The following is a 21,079-nucleotide window of genomic DNA, read 5'->3' as shown; positions in this document are numbered from 1 at the left end:
TACAAGGCTGTCCCAAAACCTGTTTGGTTTCCATGGCAGATTTCAAAAGCCACCCTTTTCTACACTTACGGACAAAAAATGAGATGTAATACCCTGGGAATTTGCCCTTCCCAGTCACAAGTATAAAATTAATGGAACTTGTGCAACTGCATTACTAGATCCTTGCATAATTTTCATTCACTTCAACAGAAAAATGTCCTGGTAGTTTGAGTAGATCTGTCTTCTAGTCAAATCCTTTAATTGTGCCCAACACCCACTTCCTATTATTTTTCACTAAGGACATCTCCCATTATCTTTTCTTATCCGCATTGTGATTTACTTCCTCTTCCAAATTTCTCCCACAATGAAAACCTTTGAGGTGAATTGGGTCACCTAGGTACACCCACAACAACTCGCACAGCTGCATTCTGACCAACTGTATTCTCCTAACACTCTTCAGGGGTAGCCCCATGTAGAGCGTGTTGCAATAATTTAACTGTGAAGAGTCTCCTGATCCAGGGTCGCAATTGTTACACTAGAGCAGTGTTTCCCAACCTTGCCAACTTGAAGATATCTGGACTTCAACTCCCAGAATTCCCCAGCCAGCATTTGCTGGCTGGGGAATTCTGGGAGTTGAAGTCCAGATATCTTCAAGTTGACAAGGTTGGGAAACACTGCACTAGAGTCACAATTGGTGACTATGCAAAACTGTGCAAAGATCCTCCTAGATACAGCTGTCAAACATTCGTCTAATCTTAGCTGTGGGTCTAGGAGGACACCCAAATCTGTTCTGAGAGGGCAATTTCTCCCCTCCCCGAACCAAGGATGGACAATCGATATAGTTTTTCAGAGGCAATACCACAGCCATTCGGTCTTGCCAAGGTTAAGTCTGAGCCTCTTAACTCCCATCCAGACCTTCACAGCCTCCTGGCACCAGCACATCATATCCATTGCTTCACGGAACTGACACAGGGTGGAGATATACACTGCTCAAAGAAAATAAATGGAACACTTAAAAAACAGTATATAACTTCTGTGAAATCAAACTGTCCACTTAGGAAGCAATACTGACAGTCAATTTCACATGATGTTGTGCAAATGGAATACTTGTGCCAATTAAATATTCAATGAAAATATTTCATTCATTCAGATCTAGTATGTGTTATTTGGCTGTTCCCTTTATTTTTTTGAGCAGTGTATAACGGTGTCATCAGCATATTGCTGATACCTTACCCTGTGTCGTCGGATGATCTCACCCAGTTGTTTCATGTAGATATTAAATAGGAGAGGAGAGAAGACAGAACCCTAAGGCACCCCACAAAAGAGGAGTCTAGGAGTCAACCTCCTACCCAACACTGACTGCGACCAGCCAGAGAGATAGGAGAACCACCATAACACAGTGCCTCCCACTCCCAACGCCCTTAGTTGTCACAGAAGGATACCATGAGAGATCAAGTAGCACCAAGCTGGAAGAATTACCCTCATCTTGGGCTTATCAGAGATCCTCCATCAGAGTGACCAAAGCAGTTTCCATGCTGTAGCCAGGTCTGAAGCCTGATTGAAAAGGATCTAGATCAGTGATGGTGAACCTTTTTTTCTTCAGGTGCTCAAAGAGTGTGTGCACGTGCTATCGCACATGTGTGAGTGCCCACACCCATAATTCAATGCCTGGGAAGGGCAAAAACAGCTTCCCCCACTCCTCAGAGGCTCTCTGAAGGCCAGAAACAGCCTGTTCCCCAACTTCTGATGGGCCTAGTAAACTTGTGTTTCACCCTCCCAGGGCTCCAAAGGCTTCCCTGGAACCACGGGAGGGTAAAAACGCCTTCCCCCATCCCCCTGGAGGCTCTCTAGAAGCCAAAAACTCCCTCCCAGAGCCTCTGTATGAGCCAAAAATCAGCTGACCGGCACCCATATGCACGTTGGAGCTGAGCTAGGGCAATGGTTCGTGTGCCAGTATATATGGCGCCGCGTGCCACCTGCGGCACCTGTGCCATAGGTTCATCATCACTGGTCTAGATAATCAATTTCATCTAACGATTGTAGGAGCTGGAGCACCACCACTTTCTCTGCAACCTTTTCTACAAAGGGTAGGTTGGAGACTGAACGAAAGTTCTTTAATTCTGCTGGGATGTTTCCATTATAATATGCAATTATAATACATCAATTTTCAATCTCAGTACTAAAGCATGGGTCTGAATAAAGAAGCCAGCTTTTTGAACTGATCTTACCTGTCCTATACCCTGTGTTATTGAGGTATACTGCAAATGTGCGAATTTCATGCTGGGCTTGCCAGGATGGAGATGAGCAGTTTTCATTGTTGGTATAGGTGTTGTGATTGTGGACATATTTCCCTGTAAGAATAGAAGAGCGGGATGGACAGCACATGGGTGTCGTCACAAATGCATTGATGAAGTGTGCACCTCCCTGTTCCATAATCCGCCTTGTTTTATTCATCACTTGCATTGAACCTGAGGAAAGAAAAACAATATCATGTAGAAAAAGACAAGTTTTATCAGATGCAGAAGTTTCATCCTAAGTATCAAGTTGAAGGCACCAACCACGATAAAGTCATTTAAGCAAGGGGAAATTGGTGACACATCTGTTATTTATCACTGCAAAAGTATGCATTTAGTAAAAGCTTTGATGCTTTAAACTCTTTGATGGTTTAACAAACAAACTCAAACAATTCCTATTAATATTCAAGCGAACACTATGCTACAGAAATAGCACAATAGCCATATCAGATTGTTCCAAATTGTCAGCAAGTTAAGCTTTAAGCTTTAAATCTGTAGAAGCATATCAGACAGAAAGAAAAAAAATCCTAAAGAAACAAAACAAAACAATTGAGCAGGACAATCTCAACAGATAGGGCTATTCTGTTTCCTGAAATGTGACTTGATAGATAAGATTCATTATCAAATCATCTGCCAGTGATGAATAAATCTTCTCTAAGACGATCTGTCTCCAATCTGATACTTCAGATATTCACTTCCTGTTAAAGCAGTAGAAATGTTTGCTCACATTCAAGGACATGCAAGGAAAATGCTCCCCAGATTTTTCAACAAAGATCAACTATTGGGCAAGTTGAAAGGTCATGTCAATCCCCATTTTCAGCTTTTACTGTATTGTAGTGTACAAAATACATACGATAGTAAAAAAACGATACAATTCAAACCCATTCTTCTACCTTAATTAGACACCATTGAGTTTATGGGGAATTATACATTTAAATTATAAACTAAAAATAATTAATCAACTATAAAAATGTTAACCATTACTTCTTGCTATGATTTCTAGGCCAGAAGTGTTTGATTTGCAGCCATTCTACTTCAAATTTTATTTTGTCCTTCTAAAGATCTTTCACAAATGCATGTTCTCATAGTTTCTATCTCTAGTATGGTGTACAAATTATTGGTAAAAGGTAGAATTTATTTCCAAAAGAATTCATTTGCACTGGCAGTGAAGGACTATTTCTCAGTCGTCTGTTCATCTTTAGATATATTGTACAATATCCAGACTGAAAAAGGAATTTATGCACATACACACTCTCAGTTTCATTTATCTAAGCTCCTTCCCCCCACCAAACTCAAAATAGATTGCAAAATGGAAGTTGTAAGCTTTAGAATTTCCAAATAATCTCTCAGCAGCCCCAAACATTTATTTATTTATTATTTATTAACTGGACTTTTATGCTGCCCCTCTCTGAGGACTTGGGGTGGCTTACAACATATAATAAAACAATGTGTAACATTTTAGATCCAATTAATTAAATATAAAATCTAAAAAAACCAAAAGCTATAAAGAACAGTCATTCCCATTCAATCCACTTTCTCTCAACACATTCATCGGCCAGGGGGCAAGAATCTAATGGTTCCAAGCCTGGTGGCATAAATGAGTCTTAAGACTGTTGTGGAGGACAAGGAGGTTGGGGGCAGTACGAATCTCCGGGGGGGGGGGGAAGAGCTGATTCCAGAGAAGGCTCTTCCCCTTGGGACCCGCCAACCGACATTGTCTAGTTGATGGGACTTGGAGAAGGCCAACTCTATGGGACCTGACCAGTCGCTGGATTTGTGCAGAGGGCGGTCCAGTAGGTGTTGTGATTCAGCCTGAGGCTCCTCAGGGACCGGCTGCGTCTCTGCTGGATCCATGCCCGGAGGAGGAGGGCAGTGAACAGGAGGGGGAGGAACAGGCAGACGGGGGAGAGGAAAGTCAGGAAGAGGATGAGGGAGAGCAGCCTGAGAGCCCCAGGGGGGGGGGCTCTCCCCAGCCAGTAGCCTGGACTCATTGGATGAGGAAGCACAGGCTATAATTGACATGAGACAGCGACGTGCAGCTCAGAGACGGGACCAATTAGAAAGGTATTGGCATCACTGAATTGGCAACAGCTGGGTTTGGGTGTGGTTCTCCTCAGCAGGGTTTAAAAGGCAGGCCAGCCCTTGAAGCCATGTGGAGCGTTATCAACTGGAAGTTCTGTGACCCTGCTTTGCTTCTCGGCGTCTCTGATCTTGGCTTGTGGCCTAGAAGTCTGGAAGACTTGGGGGAGGCGTATGTTTGTTATCTCCAGCATTGTTTTTTCCAGCAAGAATCCTGTTTTACTTCATGGCCTTCGTGAAACATCTTTGACGTTCCAGCATGTTCCTGTTTGTAAGGACATTTTCTGTTACCTGTGTTTGCTTTGAATTCTATAAACTGCCTTTGCTTTTTACCAGTGTGTCTGGCTTCTCTTTTTGGGTTGGTGTTTGCTTCTGGAGGGACCCAGACAGAACAAGTAGGTATTCTAGCCAGATGCCATATAGGACTTTATAGGTCATAACCAACACTTTGAAATGCGTCCGGAAACCCATTGGCAGCCAATGCAGTCTGCGAAGTGTTGGAGAGATATGTACATGTGTGGGAAAACCCATAACTGCTCGCACGGCTGTGTTCTGCACAATTTGCAGTTTCCGAACGCTCTTCAGAGGTAGCCCCATGTAGAGAGCATTGCAGTAGTCCAACCTCGAGGTGATAAGGGCATGAGTGACTGTGAGTAAAGACTCCCTGTCCAAATAGGGCCGCAACTGGTGCACCAGGCGAAGCTGGACAAATGCAATGGAGAAAAGAGATAAACAGGTTTTCCTGCTCTTCTTATTAGATACTAATGTTATTAACTTATTTACTATCCCTTCTTGGGAAATAAGTACTTATGATCAAATTAATCATACCTAGAAAGTAATTTCTGAAATGAAAATATATTAAGTCCATGTTATTCTTTTATTGATTTGTTGTGTTAAGATACTGCCAGATTCTATACAATTTTCCCCTAGTGGTTTATAACATAAAAACATAGTAAAAGTGTCCATGTACTTATAAACATATTTCCTGTTATTCCATTCTCTCTTTTAAAAATGAAAAAGACGAGTCTACGGAGAGGGGCGGCATACAAATCCAATCAATCAATCAATCAATTTTAGGTGAAATTTTATAATTAATTAAACTATTAAATGGTAGATCTTATAATTTTATTAGCTTTGCCTCCTTTCTCTTTAATTAAGCCAGGTTTCATCAATTTTTGTCATTATTACCGTGTTTCCCCGAAAGTAAGACAGTGTCTTACTTTCTTTTTACCCCCAAAAGCCCCACTACGTCTTACTTTCGGGGTATGTCTTACATTGGAAAAAAATTGAAAGGGTCGCGTTCCCGAAGGCATCTCCCCAGAGTCCAAAAGGGCACGCATGGAGCCTCAGACGCGTGTCGGGGAAGCGTGTGTCTGGAGGGGAGGAGCCGCTCTGCGCAGTTGGGCAGCCCCACCTGCCTGCCGGAAAGGAGGCGGGCGAAGGAGGGCGCAGCTCCGGCCGCTCGCCTCGGAGCCGCTCGGCCTCGCTGGCCGCTTGCAGCCGAGCCTCGGCAGGGGAAGAGGCGGTGGCGCCGCAGCGAGGCGAAGGCGAGGGGTGCGCGGGGAGCTTGGAAGCGACGTCATCGGGCTCCCTCCCGGCAATACCCCCGTGTTTCCCTGAAAGTAAGACATATGTCTTACTTTTGGGGTACAGCTTATATTAGCCGACCCCCCTGAAACCCCCGATACGTCTTACAATCGGGGGTGTCTTACTATCGGGGAAACAGGGTATTAAAAGCGAATTTTAATAACGTTTTAAATGACAAAGGCATTTTTATTGTAATAATAGTATGTGCTATGACTCCCCTCAGGGACATTAACTTCTTTTAATAAAATCATTGTAATGACAAGATCCTATAGATCAACAGTCTTTAGTATAGAAACCTATAATCTCTTCTTAGTTTGAGAGCTAATCCAAAGGGGCAGATTAGTGAAAGGTAAACATTCCCCTTTGTTACAATATTAAATAGAGTGGCTTTAAATATTTTAAAACAATGGCAACTCATCCAACAAAAACTTCCTTTCTTTATCCTGCCTCCCAAGACAAGTGATGCAAGAGGAAATAAAATCTCCCAAACAGTTGATTCATTCCTTTTGTGGCGCGTCATTACTTATCTGTTAATTGGGTACACTAAACTAAGCAAAATATTTGTCTCTGAAGGAGAAAAATTATTCCAGACAGTCTTAACGGTTATGTTGCAATGTTTAGTAGCAATGTTGTATTTAAACCACATTTATGTTTGTATGTCAGGCAAAATGAGCATCACATAAGATTAGTGGCATTTAATTGACCCCGACATTCTAAATATGCTAGGATCTTTTAAAATATTTATTCAGGTATTTGGATAAATCAGTGGTATCATGGGACTCTGTTCAAGATTAAAAGCTGCTTCGGAACTCTGAAATCACATCAAATTGTGTTTGAGATCTGAGCAAACTTTCACTCAATTCTAATGTTATTTGGTTTCTTAATCAATCTCCTGATCTTCCCCCAATCTCCTGATCTTTCAAGAAGAATCCCTTTCAGTTTCCCATCATCAGAATCTCTGGATTTCTGAGTGTATGGCCAGAACAAATGCACACAACATATGGATGAATAGACATGTGCATCCAATTAATTTTCTTTTCCTTCTGCAGAGTAGAGAGCTAGGCAAGAAGTGGTGTTTTTTTCTTATTTCAGAAAAATGTTGGAAACTTGGGGTGGAGAAAGAGTTCAATTGCCTTTGTTTTCATTATTCTGAGGTTGGTCCAAATGGAAATTTCAAGGTTGTCTTCAAAATGTTTTTAATGCATTGGAATGCACTGGAATGGAAGCAGTGCCAATATTCAAGGGCTGATGGCTGCATCTCTCAAAGACAAATTCCTTGTGGGTCCAATCACACTTGGCCAATAAATTATTCTATTCTATTCTATTCTATTCTAATAATATATTATTCTAAATAATATGGAGATCTAGCTTCTTGTTCTATAAAGTAGAACAAAAATGTTCTATAAAGAGGTTAATGCTTTATGTACATGAAAAGTTCCTACATCAATGTTGTGCACACATATATATTTGAAACTTGTTTATGTATACATATTCTTACCCAATCCTACAATGCAAATTCTGCATAAGGAGAAAACATGTTAGATATGTCTGTTATACAAATCTGCATCATTTATTATTTCATTGCAGATCTCAAAGAAAGATAAGAGCTATACAGTGAAATCTTTATCTACTATTTAACTCCTATAGAGTTCTGACTATTTTAGGATCTTAGGAGGATCTCGACTGAAATCGTAATGTTTAAAGAACAACTGTCATTTCTGTTTCACAGCAGCTCTTTCTTGGGAGTTGACTCACCACCGACGGTCCCAATATTGCAGAACATATAGCCTCATGCTGCATAATTACCGTAAGCTCTATTTCATGCTGAATACATTAAGTTATTAATGTATCATAAATAGAAAACTATCTTTAGATTTTTACTCAAAAAGCATTTTATTAAAATAAATTTGATAAAAATAAAAAAATCTGATTTAATTTTTTAAAAAACCATCAGTTTTTATCCATCCTGGTCTTAATCAATAGCAAGAAACTTGGCTTAGAAGAAAAAAGGGGGGGGGGAATCTAAAAGTTGCGATATAGAACAGAATGTTTATAGTGGTCACCCTTCTGCCCATTTTGTTTTTCACCACTTTCAGCCTGCAAATAATAAACAGAAATAAAGAAATTTGGTTTCATTTAGCTGTAATCCAATTCCAATTGTTATAGTTTGCATTAATTACAAATTACATTAAAAAAAACCTTTCACTATGACAGATATATTTTGCCACTTAGCAAGTAATTGTAGAAATTCTATATTTTTCTAGACAAACATAATAGGAACTTATCAAATTTCTAAACCAACATAGTCTGAAAATTTCTGGATTTGCTTTGGGAGACAGAAAATTAGCATGAGATCACTAAGATGCTCTCATAGTCCTCATGATATAAAATTCTCAGATTTTCTCACTCTCACTCTTCACAGTGTAATATGAGCATATTTAATTGGTATGATTTCTAGTTTATGGAAAACATTTCATGCATTACAAAAAGAAGAAAAGAAAACCTTTTGTGCAGCAAGATTTAATGGATATGTGACACGTTAAAGCCTATAATACTAATTACTGAGCTTCATAGAGCTACATTTTCCACCAGGATGCATTTGATTAGCAGAAATCACACCATTAACACCAACTCTTGAAAACTCCGAATTAGCTGATCTAGAACTTTGGATATGTTTAATGTCTAACAAAATTGGGGAATCTAGACCTTCTGATACGATGCAGCTCTTGAAAATCTTTTCAGCCTTTGGAGATCTTTTCAATCATACGAATCCTAAACAAATTTATGCAGCATTTTTGGGGGGGGAAGGGGGAGTGTTACTGCAAACATAAACTAAATACTATACTTTTTTAAAAAAAGGCAAATATTAAAATCTTTTAAAAGCCCTTAATTTTTTTCCCATATAAAACATCAAAATCTAAAAAAATCTTGATATGTGTGAGTAGTAGCAAAGACCAGGGGTTAATATACATCTAATTTAAGGTCTGCTATGGTTTTTAAGAACAGCAAAGTCAGCTGAAAAAAGTGGTCCTTTGCAGTACCTCTATTTTGCAAATTTGAAACAAATCTATACAGTACTTGTGTTTATTGTTCTTCATTGCCACAGATAAGCAGGCTAACAGTATATTATTATTTTACAGGAAGACAGAACTAGATTGAAGTTGTACTCTTAAACATATTTATTTTAGTGGTGTTTTAAAACATGGGGTGTGCCTCCAACAAATTGTATTGTAGGATTCAAAGCCTTTTTAAGATTAGGTGGGACTGAACAGCTCTACACTTTGGCAGAAGTCCCTTTGGCTCTAGGTATCAACCTAGAATTTACATTCTCCCAAGAAAAAAGTTCAGATGCTTGGCAACTTATTTGTTTGTTTGGTTGGTTGGCTGGTTGGTTGCTTTGATTTGATTTCTATGCTGCCCTTCTGCTCAGACTCAGGGCAGCTCACAACCAGAATAAATACAGAACATCTAGAAATCTAAATCTAAAAACATTCTAAAACACCTATTTCTTAAAACCAGTTGATCACATTCACCCAGTCATGCATATAAATTCTTTCATCGGTTAGGGCTAGATGTTAAGTGGCCTCAAGCCTGTCAGCAGAGACGTGTCTTTAAAATTTTGCAGAAGCAGGGGGGGACGGTATGAATATCTGGAGGGAATTGATTCCATAGGGCTGGGGCTGCCACAGAGAAGACTCTTCCCCTAGGCCCTGCCAGGTGACATTGTCTAGCTGATGATGATGATGTCCAGTGATCAAACTCATTCGATGAATCCGCATATAGACGGGAAGTTGAACAACTATCCTTGTGGTGTGACCAGAACAATCTAGAACTGAACATACTCAAGGCAGTAGAAATGGTGGTAGACTTTATGAGAAACCCTTCCACCTCTCACAATACTAGACAACATAGTATCAACAGTAGAGACCTTCAAATGTCTAGGTTCTATCATATCTCAAGACCTAAAATGGTCACCTAACATCAAAAACATCATCAAAAAAGCACAACAATGTTCTTTCTGCGCCAGCTCAGGAAGCTCAAACTGCCCAAGGAGCTGCTGATACAGTTCTACAGAGGAATCATGGAGTCTGTCATCTGCACCTCTATAACTGTCTGGTTTGGTGCTGCAACCCAACAAGACCGACACAGACTTCAGAGGATAATCAGAACTGCAGAAAAAACAATTGCTGCCAACCTGCCTTCCATTGAGGACCTGTATACTACACGAGTCAAAAAGAGGGTGGGGAAAATATTTACTGACCCCTCACATGCTGGACATTTCAACTCCTACCCTCAAAACGTTGCTACAGAGCACTGCACATCTAGACAACTAGACCCAAGAACAGTTTTATCCCGAGCACCATCACTCTATTAAACAAATAATTCCCTCAACACTGTCAGACTTTTTACTAAATCTACACTTCTATTTCTACTAGTTTTTCTCATCATTCCTGTCATCCTTTTCCTCCCACTTAGGACTGTAACTTGTTGCTTGTATCCTAACATTTTTATTAATATTGATTGTTTCATCATTGCTTATTTGACCCCTATGGCAATTGTTAAGTGTTGTACCACATGATTCTTGACAAATGTACACTGAGAGCATATGCACCAAGACAAATTCCTTGTGTGTCCACTTGCACTTGGCCAATAAAATTCTATTCTATTCTATTCTACTCTACTCTATTCTATTCTGATGAGACCTGGAGAAGATCAGCTTTGTGGGACCTGACTGGCCGGTGGGATACATGAGGCAGAAGACGGTCCCGTAGGTAATCTGGTCTAATGCCATGTAGGGCTTTATAAGTCATAACTAACACTTTGAATTGCGTTCAGAGACCAATCAGCAGCCAATGCAGCTCGCAGAGTGCTGGAGAAACATGGCCGTATCTCGGAAGGCCCATGACTGCTCATGCGGCTGCATTTTGCACCACATGAAGTCTCTGAACGTTAGCTCCATATAGAGAACTGATTCATATTTATGAGCATTGCTGTGTCCCAAGGTCATGGGATCCTCTTTTTTGACCTTCTGACAAGCAAAATCAAAGGGGAAGCCAGATTCACTTAACAAACAGGTTACTAACTTTATCAACTGTACTTAGCCACTTAACAACTGTGGTAAGAAAGGTTGTAAAATGGGGTAAAACCCACTTAACAAATGTCTTACTTAACAACAGAAATGTTGGGCTTATTTGTGATCATACGTCAAGGACTATCCTGTAGATAAAAACATTAAATATAAGTTATGCATGGTTACTATTGAAAAATAGGTATTTTTTGTACTATTATTTGCTTTTGAACTTGATTTTATTTGTTAACTATTTAACTGCAAGATACTAATTATAATGAAGTGATCTACTGATAATATTTTATTGATATTTTAACTTCATAGAAATCAGCGAATTACAACATTAAACCTGCAACCTTGAAGAATGCATCTTCAGAAGTAAGATCCACTAAACTCAATAATTTCTCAGCATTACCCAATATATTGTTCAAAAGCCTGGGGTTCCAATTAAAACAACAGACTACTTATTCTGCCTGTCCATGTAATAGTTCTCTGATCAATATTCTTCTCAATTCCACCCCTGCAGCAAAACCCCAAAATGAACACATTTGCAACTGTTAGGTTACTTCTAATTGAGAGAGATCCAAACTATAGTAGGGACTTGTATCCATCAAAAATATCTATTCAGACAAATGAAATTAGACACAATAGCTTAAAGCCAATTTAAGTACAATTCTTATTCTGAAGCACTATATGATCTCACAGATGGCTTCGTCAAATGCATTTTGTCCATCAGATCTTAATTTGTTTGGACACATGAGCCATTGTGCTTGAAATCAGCAGAAGTACAACAGATTATTAGAGAAAGGAACTCTACTGCTCAGAGAACTTTGCCAATTGCATCAGAGACAAGCAGGCAGGCATAAAACAGATTATGATAAATTTTTAAGGACCACCCTCTGAATTTTAGTCACAAGAGACTGTGAGATAATGTGAAAAGCTTTTTGGAATATGCATTATTAAAACAGGTCTGTCTAGCTCTGAGACACATAAGATTCTCACCCAAAAATGCTACATTAAACTAAAAATTTCCTTTCTTGATGCAGCAGTTTTATTCTTTGATTTAAGAATTTAAAAGGAAATGCAAATAATTTTTATGATTTTAAATAATGTTAAAAATATCAGCAAAATTAACAAGCTACCCATGAATAACTATGACTATTTGTGTAGTGTTAATGTCAGTATTTTGAATTTCTATTGCACAAAAATAAGTAGTTTTATTGTAATGCTCCTTAGGACATGATTAATACCACAAGTATTTTTTTTTATATGAGGCTTATGAGAAAAATGACAATTTCTAAGCTATTCACCTTTCAAAATCCAGAACTGTCCATTTTAAAATGTTGAATAGTACAAACATTTTGAGTAACATGTACAGCATCTCTTTTACTATTTACAGAATTAAACATGAATGCAATGAATTTCAAAATATGCTTATTTGGAAATTGGAGATGTATTAATTTTGGAATTATTGGGGGTTGGTTTCTGCGTTCTGTAGAAGCTTTTAGAAGCTACATGCAATTCTGGGGCCAAGATTTCGCACTTCCAAATTAGACGTACGGCATCAATCTAACAAAAATACTATTTTCTAGTATTTTTGTTAGATAGAACAAAAATTATTTTGTTAGATAGAACAAAAATATACTATTTTCTAGTATTTTTGCTAGATAGAACAAAAATACTATTTTCCACTACTTAAACAACTTTGTAAAGATTAATATAATCATTTCGACAAATTGTTACTGTAAGGACAACATAATTATTTAAACTTGTTCCTCAACAATTAAATCTTCAATTAGTGAAATGATCCATCTTCATCAGAAGCAAGACAGCATCCTGACATTAATTCTTCTAGACAAGTAAAATATTGGGTTCACAAAAGAAAAATAACTTATTCCAACTTGAATTATATGACTTATGTATTTTCTTGTCTTGTTGCTATTTCCATGCTATCCTTTGAATATTTATTTGCGGGTATGGGTGTGTATGTCTGAGTGGCCACAAACACAGCCCTGTTTAGTATACTTATGAAGTGCAATAAAGGCCAAACTAGAGCATGTGCCAGCTTGACCTAATACTGCAAAGCTCTAATTCCTTTCTCAAAATCTGTCTCGTTTCCTAGAAATCTGGAATCAAACACACAAGATCTTATTTTATTATTAAAATCTAGAATGCCTTATCAATACCAAATGTTTAAACAAATGACTTAAATAAACAATTTTGCTTTCTAAAATTGTAGAATTATACACAGCATAGATTACACCTTCAAATCTGCTAGGAAAAAATAGAGAAACACACTGTATAACCAGAAATTAATCTGTGTAAATAGTGAATAGCTTAGAAATTGCCATTTTTCTCATATTTGTAATAGCCTCATATTAAAAAAATTGTGTAACACAGAAAGTATTTCATTTAGAAACATTGACAGCAAATTGTTTTCTCCTTGCCAATGCAATGGTTTCTACACATTGTTTTACGTTACACATTGATTTTAACCTGGATGAATGATGTTTCAAAGTTCAAGGCCACATCTTGCCCTTCTGAAGGTTTGCAGAATGTGATTGAGAAATAGTATGATGCACTGGAAGAAACTGGTTCTGTAATGGGGTGGGGGTTTTGTTCATGTTCTAAGAGGGATAAAAGAAGAAAGTGTAGGAAGCTTTGAAGAGGCAAACCATTCTTATTACCATCCCTAAAAACTACTCAGAATGTTTCAAAAATTAAAATACAGCGTTCCCTCGATTTTTGCGGGTTCGAACTTCGCGAATAGCCCATACCACGGTTTTTCAAAAAATATTAATTAAAAAATACTTCGCGTTTTTCCCCCCTATACCACGGTTTTCCCCGCCCGATGACATCATACGTCATCACCAAACTAATATTTTTTGTAAATAAATAACAAAAAAAAAATGTATTGTTAATAAATAATTATGTTTATAAATATCAGGATCACTAAGTGTCTTATTCAATGGTGAGTACCAGTAATAATGGTGAGTAAATGGTTGTTAAGGGAATGGGAAATAGTAATTTAGGGGTTTAAAGTGTTAAGGGAAGGCTTGTGATACTGTCCCTAGCCAAAAATGGTGTATTTACTTCCGCATCTCTACTTCGCGGAAATTCGACTTTCGCGGGCGGTCTTGGAACGCATCCCCCATGGAAATCGAGGGAACACTGTATAGAATTTGGTTGTTTGCTTCCAGATTTTAATGATGTAATCTGGCAATGCTTGGTGGCTTCAAATGGAGCACTCTGGGATTCTTACAGAACATTAGCAATTTTAAGATATATGCACTTCAACTCCCCATGTTAGTTGAGGAATTCTGCATTCTATACAATTTATCATTTGCCAAGGTTGAGAAATACTGATATGGATGACAGAATATGGTTTGCCCATCTCTGGTCTAGACTAATTCATGTACCACCAAAACTAGTTAAAGTAAATTCCAGAATCAGTGAAAAGTATGCCATACTTATCAACTGGTACCATATAATCCGTTTAATTCTTACCAAGTTCAACATCCTGATCATCAGTAAGAACAAGAATGATGTTTGGGCGGATATTCCGCCGGTCCCTTTGAAATCTTCCCTTCAGGCGCTGGTTCAACAGGAAGGCTGAACTGTCGTCCAACAAGGATAAGAGAGTCATTAAGAATAATCCCATGGCAATATTACGGTATGCCATATTGTTCTTATTTTGCATTCTCTTCAAGCAAAGTTGAGGGAGTATTTTCTGGTTCTTCCTCAAATGCTGATCTAAGAGGGAGGAAAAAAATGTAGTGTAAAAACTATGCAATAAAAATATAGATGTATTTTACAAACCATTAATTTTAAATAAAACATTTTTTTTTCAAAAATATATTCTCCTTTAAATGAGAAAACGTGACTATGCAGCCGTTCCAATTCAATTCCAAAGCAGCATTTTAAATACAGCAGGATATTTATTCCCTTATTTCCTTCCTTCCTTCCTTCCTTCCTTCCTTCCTTCCTTCCTTCCTTCCTTCCTTCCTTCCTTCCTTCCTTCCTTCCTTAGACTTTTAAGCCACCCAACTCCTTACAGACTCTGGGCAGTGTACAGTAATAAATAGTATAATACAAATAGGACTTATCTGTAGCTCTATAAAAAGCTGCAGTTTTCATGTAGCTATCCTCCTTAATTACCCTATGATGCCAAGAAAAGATGTGGCTACTTTATTTTTTTATTTTTTTAAAGGTTTTATTTATAATTTTCAGTTACACATGTAACTGAGATGTGGCTACTTTAAATGGATACAAAACATTTGCAATACTGCATATTTTGAAGCATCTTTATGAAGCTGAGTACTTCAGTGGCGGGTTGCTCCCGGTTTGGACCGGTCCTGAACTGGTGACAGCAGGAGACTCCACCCATCTGCCAGGACACTCCGCCCACCCACCCACCCAGGATACTCTGCCTACCCGATCGGGATGCTCCACCCACCTGCCCAGGACACTCCGCTCACCTGCCTGGGACACTTCTGCACATGCGCAGAAGCATCACCATATTTGTGAACATGCATGTGAACTGGTGGCAATCTAATTTAGAACCCACCACTGGAAAGCACATTATATGGGAACCTTAGCATAGCAGAAGATGTGCATGCCTATAGAATCTGAATGAACATATACAAAATAGCCATCAACAACCTTCATTTCCAATATATTTCCATTAAATCATTTCAGCTTTAACTTATTATTTACAACAGTTGTAAATATTATTATTTTTATTATTATTTATTAGATTTATATGCCGCCCCTCTCCGCAGACTCGGAGCGGCTCACAATAACAGAACAATACAAATCCAATTTAAAACCTTAATATAAAAAACAAGCATACGTCTCATACAAACCATACGTAAAGTGGGAATGGCCCAGGGGAATCAATTTCCCCATGCCTGATGGCAGAGGTGGGTTTTAAGGAGTTTGTGAAAGGCAAGGAGGGTGGGGGCAATCCTAATCTCTGGTGGGAGTTGGTTCCAGAGGGTCTGGGTCGCCACAGAGAAGGCTCTTCCCTTTGGTCCCGCCAGACAACATTGTTTTGTTGAAGGGACCCGGAGAAGGCCAACTCTGTGGGACCTAACTGGTCGCTGGGATTCGTGCGGCAGAAGGCGGTCTCGGAGATATTCTGGTCCGATGCCATGAAGGGCTTTATAGATCATAACCAACACTTTGAATTGTGACCAGAAACTGATCGGCAACCAATGCAGACTGCGGAGTGTTGGTGTAACATGGGCATACCTGGGGAAGCCCATGATTGCTCTCGCAGCTGCATTTTGCACGATCTGAAGTTTCCGAACACTCTTCAAAGGTAGCCCCATAAATGGCTAGGTTGGAGTATATAGATGGGTGTGTGGCAGTCAATCAGGCAGACTTTGTGTCATTGTTAACTCTATTAACTGCCATTTTCTTGGCAAGATTTTCAGAAGTGGTTTACCCTGCCATTTTCTTCCTAGGGCTATGAAAGATGGACTGGCCTAAGGTCAACAAGGTGACTTTGTGCTTAAGGCAAGACTAGGACTCAAGGTCTCTTGTTTCTGGTTTAGTTCCTTAACAATTACACCAAATTGGCTCTCTATTATAACTTACCTTAACAACAAAAGAAAAGAAAATGAAAACCCATAAATAGAATTGGCATTGCTATTAAGATAAGAAAACTATGCAAAACTATGCAAAAAACTATGCAAACTATGCAACTCCCAAATAGATTTTTAACATTTATAGTCATTAAATATAGAAAAAAATATGAGTGGGGTTTATAGGTAAAAGTAAAGAAGTGCTAAATCCATCTTTCTGGGGTTTTTTTCCTTAACAACCCTTTTTATTATACTAGAGCAATATATAGAAACTAACCATAGAGTTAACATTTTAGGGCAAGGTAGAAATAAACTTAAATTAATTTTATAAAGGTAATGGAAATGTTCTTTCCTCAAAAACCTAATTGCAGTAATTCTCTCAAAGCAATGAAAAAAATGTGTGCTTACTGACACCACAATTTTTTCCATGTGTCTGACAAATGCAGGATTAATTTAGAAGAGTGCTATAATTAATTCTGAACTTTCTAAACTTTTTGGCTGTGTGGGTAGATATTTGGTGTTATGTCAACAAGATTGGGTCATTATTTTAAGTCAGTGAGTTTGTTTTAAAAAATAGAAAAATAAGGAGGTTGCTGAACTTGTTTTAAAAAGGGGAAAACAAGAGAACCCATTCTTTAAGCAAATCATAAGCTGTCATACTTTTTTATTTACTTGACATAATTTTATTTACAGTACTTGACAAAACCAACAGGCAACATCTTTTCTTGTCCAGAATTTAGTAAAACTGCCATATTCTTATTTGGTTATTTACTATCCACAAGAAATATAATTTGTAGAGGTGCACAGCTCCAAATTTTCTAAGCACCTTTTAATATTTTATTAAAAATCACTTTTACTAGTTAAGCACGGAACTACAAATTTATAATTATTTTTAAAAACCCAGATTTCATGTCATATTATGCAACTTTATCACCACCATGTTGATCAAACTTCCTTGCTACCAATTTCACTTGACTCATGGCATCTTATAAATATTAAAGTATCCACAGTGCATATAACAATATACAAACAGTTAAACATTTACAATAAATATAAGGCTTTATAATGTCCATACTTAACTATACACCCTTTTAAAATAATACACCAGAACATCCATCCCAGCACTTTACTGTCACAAAACAATAATCCTATTATAATCCCATGATTGTTATTCCATATCCCACAGATCACGATGACAAGAGAGCAACAGTATTAAAGCTTTGAAGGACTTCTGGAATAATTCAGCTTTTAATGCTATCTGGAAGCCTGTCACAGTTGTTTATAATCTAATATCCAAAGAAGGCTCTTACAATTTGGAGTTGCAAGTCAAAAGCATTCCCTCCCTCCCTTCCACCCAGCCTTCTCTCTCATACACACTTTCTTTCCTCATTAAAGTGTGGATTTTCTCCAGTAGTTTACTTCACAATATATATATATATATATATATATATATATTTACTTTGCTCAGATAAACCTTAACTTAAAAAGTTCTTAAATTGTGGCAAACTACTGGCCTGAAAGAAAAGGATCGCGTTTTGGCTACAAATAAAGACAGAAAAAACAGGAGAACCTGCATATGTATTAGCAGGGCGTTGGTATAAGAAAAATACTCCTCAAATGCATTTACCGGAGTCATCAAACTGGAAGATGCCATTGTGACTATCTGCCTATTCTGTGCAAGCCTCCAAATGAAACTTTGATAGACAGCTGTTCACCACTCCTTGAGAATACCTTATAAAAATCCCACTACATTTTTCAGTAATTAGTTCCATTGTTAAACTATTTTTGTGCTATGAAGTTACTGCTAGGATTTCTCCAACTTTTATTCCTATCATTTAACATTTATTATTGTATATCCTAGGATAAGGTTAAATAAGGTTCAGGAGGGAAGTGTTTTTAATAGGAAAGTGAACACAAGAACAAGGGGACACAATCTGAAGTTAGTTGGGGGGAAGATCAAAAGCAACATGAGAAAATATTATTTTACTGAAACAGTAGTAGATGCTTGGAACAAACTTCCAGCAGACGTGGTTGGTAAATCCACAGTAACTGAATTTAAACATGCCTGGGATAAACATACTGTATATCCATCCTAAGATAAAGATACAGGAAATAGTATAAGGGCAGAGTAGATGGATCATGAGGTCTTTTTCTGCAGGCAGTCTTCTATGTTTCTATGATTTTAAAAAACTGAGTCTTTTGTTCATTTTTTTCCCAGATATATCAAGCAATCCTTCAAGAATCTGTTTTCTTTCATCAATACTTAAGTTTGTAGTCCCAGATCTTCTCTGAATCTGATTTTGACCATATCCTTTTAAAAGTGTAAGGCTTAAAACTGGACAAAATCCTCAAGAGGCCAAGTGACTACTAAAAAAATAAATGATTAGAAACAATACTTCGGTTGATAAATCTAAACACTGTTCAACTGCTGCTAAAGCATTATTTTTTTTCAATCTGTACAGGTCCTAGTTGTCAAGCAATCCACCTCAAATTTAACTAGGTTGCTAATTAGAATGCCATTAGGTAATTTGGCAAATGCTTTGGAGAAATCACAGTAATTTATGCTTACTGAAATCCTGACCTAATTAAGGAGGTTTGTTGGATTTTCTTTGCTGGTCTTTATGGTGACAATAACAATTCGTTCTTCACTTATCTGATACAGGGGTACCTCTAACTTAAGAACATAATTTGTTCCGTGATCAGGTTCTCAAGTAGAAAAGTTTGTAAGTAGAAGCAATTTTTCCAATAGGAATCAATGTAAAAGCAAATAATGCGTGCAAACCTATTAGGAAAGAAATAAAAGCTCAGAATTTGGGTGGGAGGAGGAGGAGGAAGAAGAGGAGGAGGACAGTCGCTGCCGAAGGAAGAAGGTGAGGTGAGGGGAATAAAAAAAATCCAAATCTTTAAGACTTAAAAAAAAAAGGTACTCTGAGGTGGTGAGGAGGAGCACACACCCCATACACCCAGCGCAAGGCTGCCTCCCATACACTGCGCCAGAGAGAGAAACCCACGGGGAACGGGAGGAGACTGGCTGGGCTTTTGTGCTGCTCTCAAATTTCCTGGGAAATTTTTCCGGGCTTGAGTTCTTAAGTAGAAAATGGTTATTAAGAAGAGGCAAAAATATCTTGAACACCCAGTTCTTATTTAGAAAAGTTCTTAAGTAGATGTGTTCTTAAGTAGAGGTACCACTCTACTTTTGTTCTCTAGGATTTCACAAAGTCAAGACAGTATATCAGCAAAATCCTTCAGTACTCTGGGATGAAGTTCATTCAGAATTCAACTCATTCAGATAGCTATTCCCTGACCATGAATCTTAAATTTAATTCTGCCCTTCACAATGGCCTAATTAAATTTATAGCTCCCTGTTGGAAAAGACAAAGCAAAATAGGATTTGAGGAATTCTATCTTCTTTTGCTATTGTTAAGTGTTAATATTTGCAATTTTAATTATGTACTTGCTGTACTGATTCTTTTTTCTTTGAATATATCTGAAGAAGCCCTGTTTTTTTTAATCTTAAAATGTTTCATCAGCCTGAGTTCATCCTGACCTTTAGCTGCTCAAATCTTTTTTGTAATTAAGAACAGTCTTTTTCTTAGTGATCTCTTTCTACTTCCTACTGAGGTTTTGTTTGCTTCTTGTGTTGATTCTTGTGTTTTTCTTAAGTTTTTATGCAGCTATAGTTTTTGTATCATTTCTTTTTCCTCCTTGCAATTCTGCTTTTGGTATCTTTTTCAAGAATTGCCACACAGCTTTAGCCTTATTTTTCATATTTAGTTACTTTTGACATGGAATCATTTCTCTGGCTTTATTTATTTAAAAAAGAACATTTAACACTCCAAAATATATGATCCATTATATTTAGCTTTAGTTTTCCTCAACTTTAAATAATCCAGGGTTATTGGGCTCTTGGGCAGTTACCTAAACTGAAATTAATTATTTCCATAACCCCAATCTCAGAGTCATCTTCGGTAAAAATTATTGCAGGAGATGGAATTCTTTGTATATCACAATTCAAAGTGTTGGTTATGACCTTTAAAGCCCTTCATGGCATCGGACCAGAATATCTCCGAGACCGCCTTCTGCCGCACGAATCCCAGCGACCGATTAGGTCCCACAGAGTGGGCCTTCTCCGGGTCCCGTCAACTAAACAATGTCGGTTGGCGGGCCCCAGGGGAAGAGCCTTCTCTGTGGCAGCCCCGGCCCTCTGGAACCAACTCCCCCCGGAGATTAGAACTGCCCCTACTCTCCCTGCCTTCCGTAAAGCTCTCAAAACCCACCTTTGTCGTCAGGCATGGGGGAACTGAAACACCTCCCCCGGCCACGTACAATTTATGTATGGTATGTTTGTTTGTGTGTGTGCTTGTTAATATAGTGGGGTTCTTTTTAAAACTATTTTAAATACTTAAATTTATTGAATTTATTTGGATTTGTACGATTGTTTATATTTTTTGTTGTGAGCCGCCCCGAGTTTGCGGAGAGGGGCG

The 21,079-nt window shown here is 38.1% G+C and overlaps 1 protein-coding gene across 2 annotated transcripts in view; it reads right to left on the bottom strand.

The window, feature by feature from the left end:
• Positions 1 to 21,079, bottom strand: part of SULF2 (sulfatase 2) — a 329,460-nt gene that overhangs the window by 96,352 nt on the left and 212,029 nt on the right. For both annotated transcript variants that reach the window (XM_070744663.1, XM_070744662.1), the window contains 2 exons: positions 14,515 to 14,760; positions 2,208 to 2,447 (listed from right to left, as the gene is read on the bottom strand). In XM_070744663.1, the coding sequence (XP_070600764.1) occupies positions 2,208 to 2,447; positions 14,515 to 14,707 (433 nt within the window). In that variant the 5' untranslated portion in view covers positions 14,708 to 14,760. The remainder of the gene's footprint in view (positions 1 to 2,207; positions 2,448 to 14,514; positions 14,761 to 21,079) is intronic.

The sequence above is a fragment of the Erythrolamprus reginae genome, chromosome 3 (assembly GCF_031021105.1).
Source record: "Erythrolamprus reginae isolate rEryReg1 chromosome 3, rEryReg1.hap1, whole genome shotgun sequence".
Taxonomy (NCBI): Eukaryota; Metazoa; Chordata; class Lepidosauria; order Squamata; family Dipsadidae; genus Erythrolamprus; species Erythrolamprus reginae.
The sequence above is the reverse complement of the archived record's forward strand: the minus strand, read 5'-3'. Positions and strand labels throughout refer to the sequence as shown.